This window comes from Martes martes (assembly GCF_963455335.1).
Source record: "Martes martes genome assembly, chromosome: 4".
Lineage (NCBI taxonomy): Eukaryota > Metazoa > Chordata > Mammalia > Carnivora > Mustelidae > Martes > Martes martes.
In genome coordinates, this window is record NC_137891.1 from 85,996,961 (window position 1) to 86,019,708 (window position 22,748).

The window sequence follows — 22,748 nt, forward strand, 5'->3', positions numbered from 1 at the left end:
AACACTGTGCAAAGAATAGGCATCTTTCTCTTCCTCCCCCTCCTTCCTTTTTATTTCCGCATGATAAAAACTAACATCTGTAAAGCTCTTCACAAAGTGTTTTCTTGTACACCGTCTTCCATACATTCCACAAATATCCTTGTGTTGATTATCAGTAAATGTCTAACAGGTTAATAGGTCAAAAGAGGAAGGCATTCCAGGTGAAGGAACCAATACCGGAAAATGTACAAAGACAAGACTGATCTCTGCATGAGCCAAAGGCAGTGTGGGAAGCAGCCTTGCTGGAGAGAAAAGAATGAACGCCATAGGAAATTTGGAAAATGAAGGGTCAAGTTAGCAAAAACCAAGCAGAAAAACAAGCCACATTGCACAAGCATGGGGAGTGGTTCAGAGTATTTATTTCTAGCCTTTTCAGAAACATTTTTTTCTTTCGCAAAGCTGTAGTAAGTGTCCCTAAAATGTTGTGCCCTACTTTTCGTCACTTAACATTCTAAGCACTGTTCCCTGATGCGACATAGTCTTCATAAAGGCCATTTGTAGTGAACACATAATATCCTAGGGAAGCCACATTCTCATGAGCCGGACCCATTTCTCTGCTGTTGGACTCATGTTGTCTCTCATTTTACACTATTACAAGAAGCACTGTAACAAACCTCTTGCGCAGAGAGAAGAAAGAGAACGAACCCAGGTCTTTAGTGAGACCTCAGAGTACTCTATGGACACTTGCCTGGGCCTACAGCGTCTCTGACTTTCCTGTCACCTGAACCGTAAGACTGACCCTTTATTGCTTAAGCCCATTGGACTTGCAACGCACGTTCTCCCCCTTGACACACTTGTCTCCCTTGGTCACCCTAGGGGAATCCTAGGACCAAGGCTACATGGCTTGCATAGAGCGGGAGCTTAATAAACATGTGTAGGAATTATCCATCCTCATATTGACCAGTGGTCTAAGGGGATCTTAGTATTTCGATTATTTTGTTTGAGCTTATCAGTAAAAATGTGACTTTTTTTTTTTCATCTTTGTCACTAAGAATTCCTCATTCTTTTGGCCTTTGGTTTAATTCAGAAGTCACATTTTTGTGAATTAAAAAATTTTTATTGAGGTATAATTGACATATACCTTCATAACCTTGAGGACTAAAATTCTAAATGGATCTCCTCTCAGAGTTATTAAATTATATTTCTGCCTACAGTTAACTTGTAGTATTTCATTTACCTGGAATTTATTTAGTTGTACTATTTAAGGATAGAGTCCTCTACCTGTTCCATGTCCCAAATTTTAACCAACTGTTCAAATGCCTTTCTCCCCATTGTTGTCTTTATTTTTTTAAAAGATTTTATTTATTTATTTGTCAGAGAGAGAGAGAGAGCACAAGCAGGGGGAGGGGCAGGCAGAGCAGGCAGAGGGGGCAGAGTGAGGCTGGCTCTCCACTGAGCAGGGAACTCGATGTGGGGCTCGATCCCAGGACCCTGTGACCAGGTCTGGAGCTGAAGGCAGCTAGGCAGCTCAGCTGACTAGGCCACCCAGGAGCCCCCCATGGTTCTTTCAGGGTGTTTTCAAATTGGGCTATTACTGGTGTCTGCAGGGAAACTTGCCAACTGGACAGGACGGTCCAGTTGACTCTCTCCTTGTCAATGCATTCTTACGTTTCTTGGCTGTCTCCCACCAAAACCACCCACAGACCCAAGTTCTGCCCTCTGGAGGCAGATGGAGTAAACCTGCCCCTCCTCTTACAGGTAGATTTTCATCTTTGGAGACTGTCTTGTTTCCCATCAGTCTTTTTTCATCCTGGCTGAAGGTTGAACCTTCAGCTAATAGTATGAAAGATTCAAATGATGGTGGTAAGGAGGATGGGCTTGGGGTAGGTTAGACTAGAAGGTAGGAAACCAGCAGGCACTGGCTTCTGAGGCAATCCAGCTTTTAAGGCTGACTGAGACAAGGCTGTGGACACAAGAAGAGGCAAGTCTGAGGGATTTTTCAAACAAGGAAGCGTCAGGACATGTTGACCAACTGGACACAAGGGATGAAGGAATGGAAAGAGGAATCAAAGACAGCCCAAAGTCTCTAGCCTGACTCACTGAAGAGAGTGACTCTTTTTACAAAGAGAAAGAGAACGGGGTAGCATTATTTGGGAAGGTAGTCAATTTCTGTACTCCTGACCCTGATTTACAATAGATCCAAGAAGAGAGGTCTGTACTATAGATGAGTTGTGAGATAACAGAAACATATATATACATATTGGTTTTAGTTCTCAGTTCCTGGCACAGAGTTCCTAAAAGCCTTGTAATATCTTAAGTGATAAGAGCACTGGGAACATTTCTTGTTCTCATATTTGGTTTTTGGCCTTGGTTCCCAATACAGGGCTCCCGTAACCCTTGTGAATTCCTAAGTGATAGAACAACACTGGGAGCATCTTTGTTCTTGTGAGGTGACTCTGGGCAAGCTCCTGGGCAAGGGCTGGTCCCAGAAAGATCAAGCCGTGATTAGAAGCTTGGCAATTGCAGCCTCATCCCCAATTCTTCAGAGAGGGAGGGCCTGAAAATGGAAGTTAATAACTGACCATGCCTATTTGAGAAAGCCTCCAAAAACTCCCCAATAGTATATGGGGCTCTCAGGCCAGCAAACACGTGTGCAGATGGAGGGTGGCACGCATCAACCCCTCCTCCAGCTCCACGGGGACAGTGGCTTCTGCACTTGGGACCTTCCCAGACCTCGCCTTCGGTATCTCTTCATCTGGCTGTTCATCTGTATCTTTTATCATGTCCTGTAATAAACTGTAAACTTCGATGTTTCCCTGAGTTCTGCGATCCACTGTAGTAAATTAATCTAAGCTAAAGAGGGGGTTGTGGGAACCTCCAATTTGTAGCCAAGTCAGACAGAAGTTGTGGGAACCTGGGGAGCTGCTACTTATGATTGGCATCTGATGTAGGGAGCAGTCCTGTGGGTTGAGCCCTTACCTTGAGGGAGAGGCTGGTGTCTCTGGGCAGATGGTGACAGAATGAGGTTAAATTGCAGGACGCCCAGCGGGAGTCCTCAGTGGGGAAGAGGGGGAAGCCTACCCATTCTGTGACCAGGAGCCTCAGAAGTGAAGTGTCCTGTGGGAGTAGTACAGAAGAAACGTAGGTGGAAAACAGAGGTTTTCCTAAACAACAGAGTTTTTCAGATTTTTCCCCCCACAATAACAGGTTTTCCATAGCAGGCAGCTCACACACAAACACAGAGAGAGACACATAGAAGAGGTATAAGGGTCCCCAAACTCCTGCAGACACAGTACCCAGAATACTGGGGAGAGGGAAGAAAGGCCTAGGTGTGTAAGCAGCACCGAGCTAGCAGATTAAGTGATGGGGATGAGTGACTTCTTTCCCTCAGCTGTCTGAGATCCTGTGGCCTACAACCTGGTGACCAAGACCTTGTCAGGAACTGCATTATCCTGTCACCATCCACCCTCAGTCCCACATCCCAGGAGGCTCCAGGGGGAGAGAGATTGCGGCCGGAAGGCCGCACACATTTGAGAGTTCAAAGCAGTCTCACTGCCAACCTGCAGAGCATGCAGAGCTATCACTCACCTGTAAGAAACATCTCCTTTGTCCTCAGCCTGGAGGAAGGTCTAGGAACTATTTAGGTCTCCAACTTTGAGTTTCAAGGCCATGGTGCTCAGAACTGGGACAGGGAAGACAGGACACACTTTCTCCTTGTAAAGCCAGAGTGCTAAATCGAAGCATGGAAAAGAGGCCAAGGGCCCTAGGCTAACATCTGCTGTTGGGTCAGAGCCTGAACAAGCTCAGGCCCAAGCTCTGTGATGCTTGGCTCTGAGGAATGAGGGAGCCCAGGGGATTATTAAAAGCCCCACAGAAAACAGCAACACATCCTGAAGAGTTCATTAAAGAGGAGAGGCGGCTTCAGTTCCCCAAGGGACATTGCCCTCCTTGGTCAGATTAAGTTGTTTTAAGCCATATCTTATCAAGAACGTCTTTCCAGAGTAAATCTTGGAACACTTCATAGTGAAAGATTCTTTTAAATAGAGATGAAGATACACAAACCAACTTTGGGCTTTAGAAATTAATTAATTTGTTTATTTATTTATTTATTTGCCGGACAGAGATCACAAGCAGGCAGAGAGGCAGGTGGGGGCAAGGAGGAAGAAGGCTCCCTGCTGAGCAGAGAGCCTGATGAGGGACTTAATCCTAGGACCCTGAGGCCATGACCCGAGTCCAGCCGAAGGCAGAGGCTTAACCCACTAAGCCACCCAGGCGCCAGGGCTTTAGAAATTTAGTTTAAAAAAAAAAAAAAATTGCCGAGGGGTGCCTGAGTGGCTCTGTCGGTTAAGCGGCCACCTCTGGCTCAGGTCATGATCCTGGGGTCCTGGGATCGAGCCCCCTAGAGCCTGTTTCTCCCTCTCCTCCCCACTCATGCTCTCTCTCATTATCATTGTCTCCCTCTCTCAAATAAGTACACAAAATCTTAAAAAAAAAAAAAGTTGCTGTGGGTGGGGAGATGGGTTAAATAAGTGATGGGGATTAAGAAATGCAGAGCACCCGGTGTTGTGTGCAAGTGTTGAATCATTAAATTGTATGCCTGAAACTACTATTACACTGTGTATTAACTGGAACTTAAATAAAAACTAAAAGAAATAAAAATTCCAGAAGTTGCCATGCACCTCTTGGTTGCAATACCATTGTCCCTCTTGGGCTTTTTTCTGTTTGCAGAAGGGTACACGTGAAGGGATGCGGGAGCCGAGGAGTGCTCCTGCAAAGCTGCTCTTCCCACGTTGGGGCTGATGCTCCAGGTTTGTAGGAAGCTGGTTGCTGATGGCTGCGTGTCCGGGCAGCTCTCAGCACCCAGCTCAGAGAAACAGGCCTTCATGGCAAAGGTCCCGGGCAGGCAGATTCAATCTTCCCTCCACAAAATCATCAGGCAGCACAGAAGAGTTGGCTTAACAGTGACCTAACACAGGCAATAAACAGGTTGCTGAAATCAAGGAGCAGCTTGCTCACCACGCCCTTCCTCAGGCTCTGGGCTCCATGTCCTCCTCCCCTCTCTTGCTCTCCATTGGAAAGGTTGCTAGGACATAAATGACCTTTCGCTTTCCCACCACTTTCTCTTCCCATTGTTCCTCCTTAGCCTGGGGAGCAAGCCCCTGCTCCTTTTCAATGGTGAGACAAGTAGACAGGGGTAAATTTACAGGAAGGCACGGTTTGGTCCCAGGACTTTCGCAGAGCCCCAGTTCTAGTCTCCGGACCACTTCTTTATCTCCAATCCAAGTCTCTGCTCATCCCACCAAACCCTCAAGGCTCTGGGTGAGAGCATCCCTTTCCTGTAAGGCAGTACACTCACTCCTGCCTTCCAGCCTTGCAAGTCTTGGCGCCACAGGCAACCCCACCCGGCTTCCACCCTCTTCATACTCTGTGAACAAGCACAGTCTAGATAGACCCAGGTCAAGCAAGACTGCCAAAGAAAGAAGAGAACCCTGGGCCGTCAGAACACAGACTTGGGTCTGTAATGGAAGGTTTCCAGTGCATTCTGAAACCTGGGGTATGAATTCGCTGACAAGCAGAAGGGGGAAGAAATGTCCTAAGCGAAAAATTTCCATGCTTCCCAGTGAAGGAGAAAGGGGAACTAGAGGGAAGGGGCCAGGGAATAAAGGCAGCTGCATTTCTAGTTTCTTTGGTCTAGGAAAGATTTGTGTAAACTTGGCTATGCCCCAGGGGGCTCTGCAGTCAACTACATTCTTGGCAGAGAGAAAGAAAAAGATCAGTGGACTAATTGAACGATGCCCAGAGAGAGCCAAACGTGGAAAACGTAAACGGCTGCTGTCAGCATTTCCAGAGTGCTGGGTGTTTCCACAAAGGGTCTGGAGTGGTTCCCACTTCCTCCCATTCTGATTGGTGAATCTCTAAGTGAACACAGAATCTCTGCTGTGACCAGTTCTTCTCTCCCATAGAGGAGGACACACATTGGCTAACTGTAGGGCTCCCACAAAGCCACCACCTCAGACAGGGTCATAGTTCGGGGCCATCTCCTACAATGAAGACCCAGCCCACAAAGCTGAGCTGCTTCAGAGGAACGTTCTAACTCCTCTGAATGCCACAGTCCTTTAGCGTGTGGGCTGCTTGGCCTGTACCTTCCAGATGTGGACAACAGGGGGCCCAGCTTCAACAGGCACTAAAATCATGTTTTTTCATCCTCCCAGAAAAGTTGGGGGTGGTGGGGTGGGGCGGTGGGGGAACAGGCCAGCAGCTCAAAGAGACACATTTAACATGTTTTATTAAGTTTGCCATACAAAGACTATGCCACAGGAAAAAACATCAGAACTGGGGGGGCCCATGGAGATTATCCGGACCCCCTCATTTTACAAATGAGGAAAGTGAACGAGGAATACCAGCATGGCACTCTGGACAGCCCCGGCCTGTCCACCCAGTCCCAGCACACAGAAACAGTGTTCGGGCTTCTGGTTTCGAGCCAAAGAGGACCTAAAGACTTAACCCATGTTGACTTTGAATGTTTCTGTGCCCTACAGTAGTACCACATTCTGATGCATATCTCCTCCTTGAGGCTGCAGGAAGAGCCCTGAAGAAAACACAATGAGTGTCAGAGCCAGGGAAACAGATGGATTGTGGAGCAGAGGGTGCAGAGGGCTGAGGGGAAGAACTCAATCCCTCCCCAAAAGAGTCCTGATCATCCCTTTCCCTCAAACAACACACACTCAGACCCCAAAGCCTCAGGACAAATATGCTTGCCGCCCTGAGGTTCAGATTAGGTTTGAAGGAGGAAGGGAAAGAAGCAGGTAGAAGGAAAAGAGAGAAAGATTTACTTCTGAAATCAACAAGTCCAGTGGGAACACATTTTTCCCAGCATGGAGCAAATCCAAACACCACAAGAGGCGGCTATAAAACTCTAGTATTAAATCAATCGTGAGATGTAAGGAAAAACACCAATAACTTAGCAAAATAAATACAATGAGAGTTTCACTGAGATCAATGTAACCCAGTGAAAACAGTTTTTAGGCTCTTGAGTCAAAAAGACTGAGGTGTACCTTGCACTGCATCTTAGGGGAAAACCCTAAGAGATGCTGGGAGTCTCCCCAGCAGAGAGAAGTCACACATTACTCCCTGTGGCCCCACAGAACCTTTCCACTAAAAGCTACTCCAGGAATGTACATTTCCTTCTCCCAGGAAGACAAGGCTGGCCAGTCAAAGCTGCAGCTCACTGACTCTGCCCCAGGCCATGACAGGTCGCCCTGGGTCTGTCTGTAGGAGGCCCGGGTCAGCAGGGGCTGAGGGCAGAGTGAGTGGAAAAACAATGAGTTGCGAAGAACTGAGCTGTGTTTGTGGAGGAAACTTCATTCCCCCTTCCCCGGACAACCTCCCCTCGCTGCAGACCTTGGTGCCTCCAGCTTCTCTGGGTGAGGGAAATCTTGCCATCTCTCCCGAACCAGTGAGGGCCTGGATCCTGGGGCAGCTGAACTCCAGCCTACAAGAGAAGGGCGGCTCTACTACGGAGAAAACTAGTAACTACAGGAATAAGGATACTGCCCTGGCTCTTGCTGGTGGGTGAATGTCCTCCAAGGGCTGCAGTGTCCAGAAGGGGTGTGCGTCCTCTGTCTGCCCAGCACACAGGGGACAGGAGCTTGGAAACAGTGGGACACATGGACCCCCAGCCCTGAGTGTAGCCAGGGATCAGTCAGGAAGTCAAAGTCGGGGCGAGCAGCCTACAGGGGCGGCGGCTTCTCCGCAGGCGAGAAGCAGCGGCAACAGCAGCGTCCAGCTCTTCTGCTCATGTTTCCACCACTCGAATAAGAGGCATGGGCTTATTAGGGCTCGGGGGCTTGGATATCCTCACGCTGAAAGAAAGAGGCAAACACTGAGTGCTGTTTGTCGCCTGCCCCACATGCAGCCACCTCCCCTGTCTGGCCTCCTACCCGGCCCCGGGTTCCCCGGGTCAGTGCCAGCTGAATTCTTGGTTCTCAGACTTCAGAACCATAACTGTCAGCAGCGTCTAAGAGAAGAGAAGGTGGGGGTGGTGCTGCTATCTGGGGAACAGGTGTGGCGGAAAAACAGGGAGCAGTTCAACAGCTGAGAAGCGGGTCTAGCTGTGATTCTTGATTTTTTTCAAAATCTGGGACCTTTCTGTGAGTCTCTTGGAAACAAAAGGGCCTCTCTCTAGAAATACACACTTTGCTACACCTTCATGATTTTTGCAATTTCAGGGGGTCCATCTGCATCCAGATGTTTTGTGAGCCTCCCTGGGGCTGTGCTACCAGGCTCTACTCTGACCTGGTTAGAAAATGGTTCAGGTGGAGAATGGGTCAGATTAGACACTGAGAGCAGAAGCAGGATTTAAAAGATCCTTGTCCTTGGCCTTAGCACTAAAGCTTTCCTTCCCACAGCTCTGTCCCTCCTCCCATACTCCTCACCCGGGCCCCACCATGGGCACGCCCACTCACCTGCCCAGGTTTTCGGTCTTGGTCCAGGTCTGGGTGCTAAAATGGCCATGACTGATCTGCTTTTCTATCAGGTGTTCCATCCGATCATGCATCTCTAAATTCTGTAATACAGGTTGTGCCGTCAGAGTTGGCCAGCTGCGACGCTGTCTCTGCACCTCTGTCTGTGCTGCGGTCCCCACTACCCCTGCCATACGTGCCACCACCAGGGTACCCTCTCCCCTCTTCCCTCATCTTCACCACGGCTGACCACCAGCTCTCACTCCTGCTTCCTCCCTTCGAGAATTCTGTGCAACACTGATCGTTCCCTGCTGTCCTCCCCACCTCTCAGAAAAGGGGGGAATTAGACTAAGAACTCATGAGCTGATCAAGGCCACCGCCTTAGCCGTGGAGAACACAAGACCCCCTCCTATGGAATGCCTCCCCCTTCATAGCCCAGCTCCGCCGTCTCCTCCTCTGCTAAGCTCATGACACGGGATGATGGGCCTCTTTAGAGTGGGGACAGGTTTCACTACCGGAACTTCCTGAAGGGTTCCAGAAAGCACTGACTCCACAACAATGATCCCAGATGCTCACTTCGGAGCAGCAGCCAGGCAGGGCAGACACCCTCCAGAATCTCTCTCCCTCCCTATGTACGGTCCTGTCTTCAAGAGCCTGCTCCCTTCCCAGGGCTGCCCAGTGCACATACCTCTGCTTCCAGGTAGGCAATTTTCTCCTTGAGCTCCTGGATAGTGCTGTCCTTTGACTGGACCACAGCTTTTGAATTCTGGAGCTGCAAAGATGTGGGAGACAACGGGGTTCACTTTAAAATGACTCAGTATATGCTTGTCAAACCTCCCCCTGCTGTTGGGGAGCCAACAGAAGCAAAAGGCAGACTTTTGCACCTCTTACATGACTTTCTTAGCTTTTCGAGAAAAGCCTCCTTTCAGTCCATATTGAGCTCTTGATTATCCCAGGTGTGAGGGGAAGGGTGGTGAGAACACCATCCTGATGATCCAAAATCAGGGATGGCTTAAAACCCATTCCATTTGATGTTGAGAAATACACATTGTTCATTCATTCATTCAAGAAGTAACTGTCGGGGGGTGCCTGGGTGGCTCAGTGGGTTAAAGCCTCTGCCTTCAGCTCAGGTCATGATCCCAGGGTTCTGGGATCGAGCCCCACATCGGGCTCTCTGCTCAACAGGGAGCCTGCTTCCCTTCCTCTCCCTCTTTCAAATAAATAAATAAAATCTTTAAAAAAAAAAAAAAAGAAGAAGATGAAGTAACTGTCAGGGAACCTGGGTGGCTCAGTTGGTTGGGCATCTGCCTTTGGGTCCTGGGATAGAGCCCCACATAGAACTCTCTTCTCAGCGGGGACCCTGTTTCTCCCTCTCCCTCTATCCCTCCCCTCCACTTGTGCTCCCTCTCTCTAAAATAAATAAAAATCTAAAAAAAAAAAGAAATATTTCTTGAGTGCTTACTATGTGGCAGGCTCTGTTCTAGATACCAGGAAATAGCAGGGAACAAAACAGAAAAATCCTAGTCCTTGTGGAGCTGACAGGCAGCAAATATACCCTTCCAGTTAGGGTGTTCTAAATTCTCAAGACTATTCTGCAAAACACCATATCCTGAGTTTGGTGGGGGAAGGCAGAAAATCTGCTGTGAGGGTCAAAGGTTGATAATCTGCACCCAGATAAGTGACTTTATTGTGACTTCATTATTCATTTACCAGTGCTCTTCAATGTTTAAGAGACTAACCTTTTCCTTCCTTTCCAACAGAAGGCAAATGACTAAAGCCAAAGGGGAAAGATGGGAGAAAAGCAAATACCAATCACTTGAACCTAGTAACTGGTAGCCATAAATGTTTTTCTTAGTTTTTTTTTTTCCTTTGTTCTTTATTTTTATTTTTATTTATTTGAGAGAAAGCAAGAGAAATTCAGAGAATGAGTCAGGGGGAGCAGGGAGCCCAACTTGTGACTCCATTCCCAGACCCTGGAATCATGACCTGTGCTGAAGGCAGACGCGTAACCAACTGAGCCACCCAGGTGCCACATAAATGTGTTAATATAAGGACTATAAGCCAAGCTCCCCGGGCGCATGAACAAAGGCATAGACTTGACAGGAAAACAGGGCCAGGCCCCATGTGGCGACTTCCCGAGAGGGTGGGTGGCACGGGGTGATGTGGGTGCAGCTTACCTGCTCTATCATTTGCCGCACTTTCCGCTGCTGGCTCTTCAGCATGTCATCCAAGTGGTGGATCTTCTCCCGCAGCCCGGCCACTTCCTTTTCCAGGTTGGCAGCCCTGGGCAGGAAGAACAGAAAGCTGAGGCGAGTTCTCTACCCAGTCACAGAAAGAACCTGGGGCTTAGGGGGCATCCATGACCGTGATCCCCTCTGCCAGACACCCCAGTGGTCTGTCACAAGGAGGAGCTGCTTGGGACACCTTGGAACAGTGTGGTAGAAGCCTCGCTAGAGGTCAGCTAGTCTGAACAAGGGAACTGCCGCTCAGAGAGGTAAGAATGGATAAGTCATTCTGGAAAGTTCTAGAAGGTACAACTAGAACCAACAGGTTGATGTCCAGGGAAGCAGTCCTCATGCTAACACAGGACAGACTTTCTCAGCATTCAAGCTGTCAGAACATGCCCTGCCTCAGATGTGATGAGCTCTTCATTCCTGGAAAGATTTGGGTAGGAGCTGGGAGTATGATACCTAATGCCATCAAGCTGTTGGAGAGGACTCTGAGTCAAGAGGGAGATAAGATTCAAGTGTGTTCCTAAATCTCCTGATTTCCAGAGACTGCTATATTCTCTGCATCTTCTCAACTGGGCCAAGATCCCCAGAGGTCCAGCGACCAGGCAGGGTGTGCAGGAGTTCAGACTGCTAGCACCCATCTCTCTCCGCTCTCACCTGAGGCAGCAGGAGGGCAGGGTTCCTGGTGAGGTTGGGGGTGGAGTATAATGCACTCTGAGCCCCGACACCCTCCCTAAGCCTCACACAGTCTGACTGTCCACCCTCAGCTCTCCAGTGCCCTACTGACCAGTCTCCTTTTACTAAGAAAACTAACATTTTTGGTGCATATCCATTTTGTGCCATTCCCAAGCCTCAGTTTTGGATTATCTGGGTCTTTTCTGTTTCTCCTGATGCTTCTTCTCAGTCACCTGCCCATAAGCACCACTGCTGGGAAAGAAGCAGTGCTGAGTAATTTAAAACAATTCCGTGATGACGTTGAGCCCAAAAGGAGGCTACGATACAATGTCTGCATTTCCCATGCCTCGACTGAGGTTATCCCGAAGGAGGGAAGATACTCCCCACTGACTGTGGGGTCCAAGCGGGCAAGGACCGTGTCTGTAGGGGCGCCTGGGTGGCTCAGTTCATTAAGCATCTATCTGCCTTTGGCTCAGGTCATGATCCCAGGACCATGGGATCGAGCCCCACATCGGGCTCCCTGCTCTTTGGGAGGCTGCCATCTTGGGGGAGTTCATTTTCCATGGAGTAGGATGTTTCTGTGTGCTCTTTGGCAGCACACAGAAACTTCCCAGCCTCACCCAGCTACCTGGACAGAGAGCTTGGCCCTGCGTTATCCAGGCCCACCTGGTGGCTATGGCTGCTGTTCATGCTCCTGGGGAGCCGGCTTCTCCCTCTCCCACTCCCCCTGCTTGTGTTGCTCTCTCATGCGATATCTCTGTCAAATACATAAATAAAATCTTTAAAACAAAAAAGAAAAAAGATCATTTCTGTTCATCTTGAAATGCCTTAGAAGGCCCTCCAGGTGATGTCTGTTGAATTTAAAAAGATCCAACTCACACCATGGAGAGCAGGCCCAAGATGCTGATGTTAACTTTGATTTACCATTTGAGGTCTTACTTATTAATTGCCAGCAGCATAAAAAATTTCCAAATCCTTAAAGGTCCAAAATGGCCCATTCTTTTCTCTATAGGTTCCACTGGTAGGGCCTGGGATCTCTGATCAGAGGGAATCTGTGAACACCTTGGAGTGGAAAGGATTCCAGAGACCCCTGGTTCTCAGGTGGAGTAGCTTCAAGGGACAGGAATTTCCGAATCTCTTCATGAAGCTGCTCATTGTATTTTTCGAAGCATGACTCGTGAGGAAGTTATTTGATTTGCCCTCAAATAATTTCCGGTCAGCCTTTGTTTTGAGGGGTGGAAACTGTGGTGCGATACTACCACACGCACGTCCCGTGTGACAGCCTGTGGAATGATGTGCCAGAACAGCAGGAACTTCACCAGCTTCCTCTTGATCTTGGCGCTAACACCATGGAAGCCTTTTCTTTAGGCTCCTACTCGTGGAAAATAAACTCCCGCAAGATGGCAGCCTCCCAAACAGTATCTCCCTGGGCAGGGCCCCACCCAGAGGAGCCACACCGTGAGTCAGAGCTGGAAGATCTGACATCAGCTCCAGCTTCCTCCCCAGGCCGGGCCACCACGGAGCTGCAGGCTGCATGGCGCGCCCTACCCTCCCTGCACCCCAGCTTCCCCGGGGAACATGGGCCCTTACTTTTCTCGTTCTGTTTGATAATCAGTGTTCTTGCTCCGAAGTTCCTCCAGGGCTGTTTCCCCCTCCCTGACCTTCACCAATAAGGCCTGATGCTCCTGGATGGGCCGAAGGGAAGAAAATCTAGGATAAGGAGGTAGCAACAGTTTCTGTGTTTGGGGTGATAGGGGCCTGAGGGCTGGGGCTCAGCCCCTATTGGGCCTGGGACAGCTGCCAAAGAGCAGCAGGCCAAGCTGGTTTGCTGGGGCACCCTCCCCTGTCAGGGATAACCCTTCCCACCCTCAGCACACAGAAAATTCCCAGCCTCACCCAGCTACCTGGACAGAGAGCTTGGCCCTGTGTTATCCAGGCCCACCTGGCAGCTATGGCTGCCGGTCCCTGGGAAACCAGGCCCTGTGGCTCCTTGAGAGCAGTCCCGTCTTTTCTTTTTTTCTTTTCAGCACACTTCACAAGCCCATAAAGGGCAGCTCTACAAGAACGCAACTGAAATGGAAATGGGTTCAACTCTAGTTAGCAAGGGCTGAGCTTAGCAGAAAGACCTCTTGTTCTTTAAAGGCTAAAAGGTTCTCGAAGGTATTTGCTGAGGAAGCGGTGAAGTGTGTTTTACTGGTACTGCTCAGAAAAGCAGACTATAGTGGTCTCAGTTATTCCCAGGACCACCCCCTCCTTCCCCCAGCGCAGGAGTTAGGCCCTGAAGGCAGGACTCCAACTATTACCGCCTGCATGCCTAGCAGGCGCTTCTGGAGCTCTCGGACATCAGCCTCCTTCTGCTCCGCTTGGTCCTCTGCTCTCTGAAGGGCCACTTGACTCTGTTCTGCTTCTCGCTGGTACCGGCTGAGTGTGACCTAAGACAGGATGCAGATGGGTGAAGGGGATGGAAGGGAAAGAGCAAATGAGGATAAAACCTTAGGAGAGAACCCAGGACCCAGGGCCCAGGGCGCAGTGATGGGGGAAGGGAGGCACCCCCCCTTTCCCATTCATGGTTCTAGGATGACTTGGGAAACCAGCAGGTATCTCCACTTCCAGGGTTCACTGGCACATAGTTGATCAAGCTGTATTTTAAAAAAAAATTTTTAAAGATTTATTTATTTATTTGAGAGAGAACATGCAAGGGGTGGGTGTGTGGGGAGGGGCAGGAGAGGGAGAGAGAGTCTTAAGCAGACTTCACACTGAGTGTGGAGCTGGACACCCGGCTCGATCTCATGACCCTGAGATCACGACCTGAGCTGAAACCAAGTCAGACACTTAACTGACTGCACCACCCAGGCCCCCCAATCCAGCTCTACTTTAGAGTGACATCTGGAACCCATTAGCGCTTTCCAGATGGTGGACTTTGTCAACATCTCCTCTGCCCCCGCCCCTAGTTGGCCAGTGCCACCCAAGATTAACCCAGGGCTGTGACTTTCCTATAAATGTAAACACAAAGAATCCGGGGGAGCATATCTCCACATCCTTCCTTCTGTGTTCCCACTCTTCCTCACCCTCCCATCAAGCAATACCGCAGCCTGCATAAAAAAGGCCAGAATAGCACCTGGAAGGGCACCAGGAAGAATTGTTCCATTTCCAAGATGACAGCCAATTTGGGAGAGAAAGAAGCAGAATTTTAGAATGAAAAATTAAGGAAGAACTTGCCTCCCTTCCTCCCGCATGCCAACTTCAGGTCTCAGCTTAGATATCCTTTCTTCCAGAAGCCTCCATGCCCGGTGAGTAGTCCTTCCATTGTTTGGCCTTCCTTCTTAGAGCACTGAGGGGATTTTGCCCAGTCACTTGTGTGCACGCCCCAGTGGGCCATCGGCAAGAAGCATTACATTTCCAGAGCTCAGCCCATTACCTACCACACAGTTACTGCTCGCTAATGTCATGAGAAGAATTGGTACTCATCTAGTCTAATCCTCTCCTTTTGCAACTAAAGGTCAACTGATTTACCCAAGGTACAGAGCTAGGGAATAACAGAGCCAATGACTTCATTATTGAACACAATGACTTCATTATTCATCTCAGTTCTTCCCAGCTACCCCACACTGACTCCCCAGTCAGTTGCTACAGAAGAATCCATATAACCTCTCAAAAGTCCACGCAGCCCTGGGAAAACAGAACACCAAAGTCGCCAGTTTGTCTGACCCCTCCCAAAGTCAGACTCAGGGAAGAGAAAGCAAAGCCTAGGAGGACATGTGATGGGACACATCCATGCTGCACACCAGCCCTGTGCAGAGCCAACTCTCTGCGAACCCTTCCTGACAGCAGGCTGCTGCTGGTGGAACGGAAAACCCACGCTCACTGGCAGGTTGTTTTCACGGTAATTGACAATCTTGCCCTTGCTACCCCCTTTAAAGAAAAGTAGATCAGAGGGTTTCATTCACTAGCAAAGACAGAGAAAAGCCTCCAAAGGTCCCTTTTTGCCTGGAACAGGCTAGCCCCACAGACAGGAACATAAAAACAAAAGCTCTCACATCTGTACCTAACAGCACGCAGGTTGGTGTGTCCTCAGAGCACAGCGTTAATGGGCCATGGACTGATCCTCACACTCTGCCATGGGATCACAAAGGAAAAAAACCATACTCTTCTGCCACGTTTGTCCCTGTTGCTCCAATCAGCAATGCCCCGAAGGAGCCTCTTAACCCTGAGAGGGTGTGCCAACCTATCCCAACAGTGGAAACAGCACCTCTGACTGCAGGCAGGGGCTGCTTATCAAGGCCAGCCCTTTCTGGGAAACTGGGGGCAGTGGCTACAGTGGTCAGGGACCTTCTGGCCTTAGGGTTTCACTCTGGACCCTTTTGTTAAGGCACTGAGACCCAGAGCTAGCAGACCACCCCCCCACCACCACCACAGATGGCTCAAACCAACAAGTGCTTCATAACACCCCTCAGTGTAGAAATTTCTTTCCAGGGCACCTGGGTGGCTCAGTGGTGTAAGCATCTGCCTTCAGCTCAGGTCATGATCCCAGGGGCCTGGGATCGAGCCCCGCATTGGGCTCCTTGCTTGGCAAAAAGCCTGCTTCTCCCTCTCCCACTACCCCCGCTTGTGTCCCCTCTCTCACTGCGTGTCTCTCTGTCATTAAATAAATAAAATCTTTACAAAAAAAAAAAAAAAAGAAATTTCTTTCCAAAATTCAGAGTCTGGTCAGTGCTACAGCCTCAGCCTCCCTTCCTCCTGGTGTGTACCAAGAAGGTAGGGAACAGCTGATCACCAAAATGATCCATCGTCAACCCACTTATCCAAATTGTGGGTTCTGAAACAGATGCGGCGAACTCCTTTACTGCACAACTACTTTGTTCAAGAACAAACTCGTCACAGTATCACATGAAGTCCAAACTATTTAGGATAGCAAAACCCGCTTAACTAAATTGATCACTAAGAAAAATACAGGGTTATCTTATGTTTCTAAAATCCTTCGGAGCAATAAATATACTTACGTGTCTTACCTCTCAATTCACAGACCACACTTGTATACTTAAAATGACCCCTTTTTACATAATTTGGAACTGATACTTAAGTTAAATTACTTGCTCAAATAATTGATCATCTCTAAAGGCAATTGATTAGCCCTGTGCCTTCTTCCTCCCCCTCAATATCCCTCTTAAAAATTCTCTCTCTTAGTCCCACAAAAGAGAAGCATCCAGTCTTCTTCCTACCACCAGCTCCTGGCATGCCTGGGCAGGGCACATCCTATCATTACATATTTATGACACAGAAATTCTTTACATGTGGATGAACAATAGCAGATAACAGATGGTTAATCTCACACAAAAGCCTAGTGTCTTCCCAGTGTACCTCATTTTATACGCAAAGAATTTTCTGGAAAGTATGGCAGACCTCACACACTTTTAAATTGTGGGGGGCTTTCACTCTCAACAGACTTTTGTTCTTTTTTAATCTTCCATAATAATTTAGTATTACTTTTGTAACAATAATTGAAATACTCATTCCAGATCATAAAGCTCTGCATATAAAATCAAGACTTGACTTCAAGAAGTCCTCTGACTCCATGGGCACAGATCTTTCTACAGCCATACTGTTCCACCCATTTATCCAGTCCACATTTAAGAGGTACCTACCTTACGTCAGATATTATGCCAGACATGGGTGACCTTGACAGCAACAGTCCCTGCCTGTGAGCTGCCTAGAGCCCAGTAATTCTTACTGTGGTAAGAGGAACGGCCCCTGAGTTACCCGCTATGCCAGACCAGCACCACCACTCAACTTCAGCAGAGAAACAAGTGCCAACCTTTAAACCATGGACTCGACTTGAACAGCAAAAACTATAAAGGCCCAGGAATGCAAAAAGCAGACAGGAAAGTGCCCAGGCCTCAAAGCCTGACCTCTCTAGGGGCTGGCACATGGCCAGAAAGACATGAAGTCTATGCTAAGTCATGGCCCCTATATTCAGCAGCCCAACCCTAAGGGCACTTTCTCCTCGAACCCCGAATCTTACCTCAAAAACCACTCGGTCTGACTCGTGCTGCCGCTCAGCCTCCCGCAGCTTGACAAGCAGGTCCCGCACAGTCTTCTTCAAGCTCTCGGCATCTTCGCTTATGTAGGCATCTACCTACAGTCAGAGCAGGGAAAAGAAGGTGAAGGCCCCGTGTTTGTGTAAGAGGAGGTCCCCTGCAACACACAGGTGGGCCCTCTTGTCCAGACCACCAAGTTATTCACACGAAAACACTCTTTCTTCATATCCGGAGGAACTCAACTAGCCTCAACTCACCTGATGATTTTAGGACACACCCAGTAATTTTTATACAGGTATCAATGGATTAACAGGTAGGCTGATGCCATCCTCACCTGTAGGTCCTGCTTCCATCAGATGAGTTCTCTGAGAGGGGGGACCGCGTTCCCCTTTAGACTACAGTGCCCCAAGGGCAGGGACTGGGCCACACCCACCAGGAGGGCTGCACCCCAGAGGCACACGTTTTGGTTTTCTCTGCAGCTAGCACAGAGACCAGCACACAGAGGGTTACTGATGGACGGGCAGGTTTAGAGCAAAAACACCCAACCAACTACAAGGAATCTGATTCGATTCTTCATCGAGGTTACCACAAGTCTCTCCCCAGACACACCCAGTCGTGGGTTGGTGGTTAGCACTGTGCTGGCATGTGGGGTCTTGCCCCCAGTTACCAGCTCCCAGCAAGTCTGACAGAAAAATCTTTCCCTGTCTTGCACTTTAGGAGGCACGGAGCTCTCAGCTGGGAGGCAGGCCGCAGGGCCCTAGTCGCTGCACCATCACTGAGTCCAGTGGGCCTTTGTGAAGCAGCGAGAAGACGCCTCACCATGCCCTGCCTCACAGGCTGACTCAAATATAAGATAAGATCCAGCAGGGCTTAGAGCTCGTGAGGAGAAAAAGCTGAACAAATAGTACCAGGTGTTATTATAACCTGTTGCCAACTATGGTGATTCAGGGGAAGGGAAAAAATTCAAACTGCACATCTAGAGTGAGCAGCTAGAATCACAACATGCCAAACTCTAGCCATCAAGAAGTTATTCAGTTCATGGCCCTCGATCCATACCTAAGTTGCTGAGCAGGTGAAAACAATTTAAAAGCTCCTGGAGCAAACCACTACATGCTTATTTCAGACGGTGTTCTAATAAGGCTATTTAATGACATGGAAAACGTTCATGGTATAATATGAAGAGAAAAAAGTTAGTTACAAAACCCTGCATGTAGGAGTTAGAAACACACCAGATTTAAGTACAGCAGTGTGGATAGATCCTAAGAACATGGTGTTGGGTAAAAAGGAAAACAAAATTCATTATGAAAATTGAAAACACAGACATATCTAAGCTATACATTGAATATATTAGAATGTATATCTTTTGGCAGGGTAGGCAGAATTAAAAAAAAAAAAAAGTAAAAGGTCATTATGAGACCAGAGATGATAATATGCCCTAATGGATGGGTAGATCTGATTCAGACCTGCACTCCAGAGCCATAATAAAACAATCCAACAACAAAACAAAACAAAAAAGCCCACCCAAACAAAAGAAACAAACAGAAGGAAATGCTATATACAGTATAATCTCGATATTGTAATACACAGTTGCATTTAAAACCGTCGTTTTTCAGATGAATGGATAAAGAAGATGTGCTATATATACATATACAATGGAATATTATGCAGCCACCAAAAATTGAAATCTTGCCATTTGCAACGACATGGATGGAACTAGAGGGTATTATGCTAAGCGAAATAAGTCAATCAGAGAAAGACAATTATCATATAATCTCTCTGATATGAGGAATTTGAGAAACAAGGCAGAGGATCATAGGGGAAGGGAGGGAAAAAAAATGAAACAAGATGAAACCAGTGAGGGAGATAAACCATAAAAGACTTAATCTCAGAAAACAAACTGAGGATTGCTGGTAGGGAAGAGGGTGGGAGGGATGGGATGGCTGGGTGATGGACACCGGGGAGGGTATGTGTTGTGGTGAGTGCTATGAATTATGTAAGACTGATGAATCACAGACCTATACCCCTGAAACAAATAATACATTATATGTTAATAAAAAAAAAAAACTGGTTTTTCTCTGGGTAGATTCGAATGACATTTTTTCCTCTTTCACGTTTGTTTCTGAATTTCCTAAATTTTCTATGATAAGCATATCTTATTACATAATCACAAAAGGTAATAACAAAGGCCCCGCCCCCCTTTTTTTCCTGACAATGATAGCCGTGTTTATTTCTTAATTATACCTCAATAAAGCTGGGGGATAATTTTTTTCAAAAAGGATAGCCAGGATGAGCATTGGGCAATACAGAGAATTGTTGAGTCACTATTATTATACACCTGAAATTAATGTGACACTGTATGTTAACTATACTGGAATTTTTATAAATAAATAAACAAGGACAGCCATGGAAAGAAATACCACTATGTCATTATTCAAAAGGAGGAGGTAGATCTACATGTACTAACATAGAGAGAAGTCTATAAATTTAATAAACTTTAAGTTGATGGAAGCTACAGTTTAAAAAAAAATTGAAAAGCAAGCAAGGAATAATGTATTTATCATGACCCTGAATCTGTGCAAAGTATGTATATATTATACACATGTATTTATACATGTGTCAATGGTATGTATATATATATTAATGTATATACAAACAAACAGGCATATGTTATTTAGATAAAGTGGTCTATGTATAGAAAAATACACTAGAGGGGTGCCTGGCTGGCTCAGTCAGAAAAGCATGAGACTCTTGATCTTGGAGTTGCAAATTGGAGCCCTACTTGGATGTAGAGATTACTAAAAAAAAGAAAGAAAGAAAGAAAAGAAAAGAAAAACATATTCAGCTTTAGCTAGACATTATAATCCCCTAAAGAGATATATTCTCTTTTTCCTAAGATTTTATTTATTTATTTTTTTTTTTTTTAAAGATTTCATTTTATTTATTTGACAGACAGAGATCACAAGTAGGCAGAGAGGCAGGCAGAGAGAGAGAGAGGAGGAAGCAGGCTCCCCGCTGAGCAGAGAGCTCGACGTGGGGCTCGATCCCAGGACCCCAGGACCCTGGGATCATGACCTGAGCTGAAGGCAGAGGCCTTAACCCACTAAGCCACCCAGGTGCCCCCTAAGATTTTATTTTTAAGTAATCTCCACACCCCACATCCCCAATCTCCACACTCACAACCCCAAGATCAAAAGTTGCATGCTCAGAGTGCCTCGGGGGCTCAATCAGTTAAGCCTCCAACTCTTGATTTCCGATCAGGTCATGATCTCAGGGTTGTGAGATTGAGCCCCAAGTCAGGCTCCACACTGACTGTGGAGTCTACTTAAGATTCTCTCTCCCACTCCCTCTCTCCACTGCCCCCCTCAATAGATAGATAGATAGATAGATAGATAAGCAAAGAAAATTAAATAAAATTAAAGTTGCATGCTCTACCCTCTGAGCCAGCAAGGCTCCCCCTGAAGAGCTTTTTCAAGTCCCAATGCCCAGTCCACGTCTCAGACCAATTAAATTACAATCTCTGGGGCTGACACCAGGCTTGTCTCCTGAAAACTCCCAGGGCCATTTCAATCAGCAGCAAAGGCCAAGAGCACTGCTCTTAAAAGGATCCACCCACTTCAATCTGTTAACAGTGGATCCTTCAAAGGAGTGGAACTGGGCAAGGAGAACTTCCAGTTTGTATTGTTTCTCTGTTTGAATTTTCACAGAAACTTTACTCTCACCTTTAGTGAGAGAGGAAGAGTGATAACAAAGGGATCAGGGAGGAAGCTATCCTGCCTCCTGGCAGTGAAGTAGTTACCATTTTCCCTGTTACGTACCTCAGGTGGGCTGCTATACTGGGTTGTGGAGCTTGGATTTAATCCATTTGGCTTTTCTAACACCACCTGTTCAAAGGAAAATAAAATCAGTAGTTAAAACAGCCCAAACAACCAACTTTGAAACATTAATATCCGAAGAACTCAAATCTCAGAATAAAAGAAAGAGGTGGAAAAGACAGAGAAAGAAGAGGAAGGGGAAGTGAAGGAGGAAGAAAAGGAAGGAAGGTGAGTAGGAGGGCAGGCAGGAAGAGAAAAAAGACTTTGAGCGCTCTGTGGAAAATGGAGAGGACAGGCGGTGGAGAAACGTGTGTGGCCTTGGAAGGGAATATTCTATCTAGCCTTGTGGGGAGGATGAGGGGAACCCCAGGCTAAAACCTTTCAGCACACAGAAGAACATGCAGGCTGACTCCTGGAAGCCCAGGGAATACATGCAGCTGCCTGCCACCAACAAAGAGCTTCCATTGCCCCTCAGGGATCCTGACAAGGTTTGATGAAGCATAAAGTGGAAGGCGAAGCGGCCTTTGCTGTAATCCTTTCCAGCCCAAAGCCTGATTATTCATCATATGACTCCTGGTCTGTGCAAGCAAGGGCCCTGGACTTTCAGGCCTGTCTCTGGGCACATCAGGCTCTTCAGTCACCTCACAAAGCACCTCCCAGCCGCCAGATGTGAGCTCGGGCAGTGAAAGTCCTACCTTCCATCACAGCAAAATGAATTAGGGGGAAACACCACACAAGCCTCGTCCAAGCTCACTCCAGGGAGGAACCTTGCTGCCATTAGCTTCCAGGTCACTGTTTCCCTCAGGAAAATGAGGGCAGGGGCTGCTGGAGAAAGACTACCCCACACCACTCCCCGAACAAAACACAGATGAAGGAGATACAACTCAACATCTAAAGGAGGATGAGGGTGAAATGGAAGAGATGGGTCTGTTCTCCTGAGCACACTTCTAGCCTCCAATTTTAGAAAAGCCAAAAAGCAAGATCTCAGGGTTACTCATCCATCTCAAGAAGACCTCTCCGATAGGTTCAGTATGACATTTACTGATGATTTTCTGCACCGTTGACCCTGTGCTGAGTGTGGGGCTACAGAAACACGGGGTGGGGTGAACCCTAACCTCAGGGAGCTTCTGGTGCCTGGGTAGAGACAGTTACATACACAAATAACACACAAGGACCAAGACCTCCAATTCACACCATCGTGCCACCCCAGTTAAGCAAGATCGACTTATGAGAAGTTTACATTTATAGGCAAGCGTCTCCTTCATGAGACTCCGTGTCGCAGAAAGACCGATCACAGAATCCTTGCAGGGAAGAGGTTTTCATCAATAACTTAATGGTAATTTTATTTACATAAGTTCTGTTTTTACACACTGCTTTGGGAACATGTATACTTCTTATAGGCTGATAGGTGTAAACACCAGTGCCCACCAGCTGGAGAGCACTGCGAAGGTCGGGAGTGCTCTGGGAAAGCCAACATTGCCTGTATTTGTGCCTTTCCTGGCAGCGGTGGGAGACTCCACACCCACGACTCGACTGGCAAAAGGGACTGCCCAG

At 47.6% G+C, this 22,748-nt stretch overlaps 1 protein-coding gene across 7 annotated transcripts in view; it reads right to left on the reverse strand.

Moving 5' to 3' along the window:
• Window positions 1-4,048: 4,048 nt before the first annotated feature.
• TUFT1 (tuftelin 1) overlaps window positions 4,049-22,748 on the reverse strand; it is a 48,817-nt gene continuing 30,117 nt past the window's right edge. For 6 of the 7 annotated variants that reach the window (XM_080801770.1, XM_080801771.1, XM_080801774.1 and 3 more), the window contains 8 exons: window positions 21,198-21,263; window positions 17,367-17,480; window positions 13,651-13,779; window positions 12,938-13,032; window positions 10,619-10,724; window positions 9,130-9,213; window positions 8,445-8,545; window positions 6,249-7,841 (listed from right to left, as the gene is read on the reverse strand). In XM_080801770.1, coding sequence (XP_080657896.1) covers window positions 7,775-7,841; window positions 8,445-8,545; window positions 9,130-9,213; window positions 10,619-10,724; window positions 12,938-13,032; window positions 13,651-13,779; window positions 17,367-17,480; window positions 21,198-21,263 — 762 coding nt within the window. In that variant the 3' untranslated portion in view covers window positions 6,249-7,774. Of the gene's footprint in view, window positions 4,946-6,248; window positions 7,842-8,444; window positions 8,546-9,129; window positions 9,214-10,618; window positions 10,725-12,937; window positions 13,033-13,650; window positions 13,780-17,366; window positions 17,481-21,197; window positions 21,264-22,748 lie in introns of those variants that run through there. The other variant, XR_013966719.1, reaches the window with a different exon arrangement.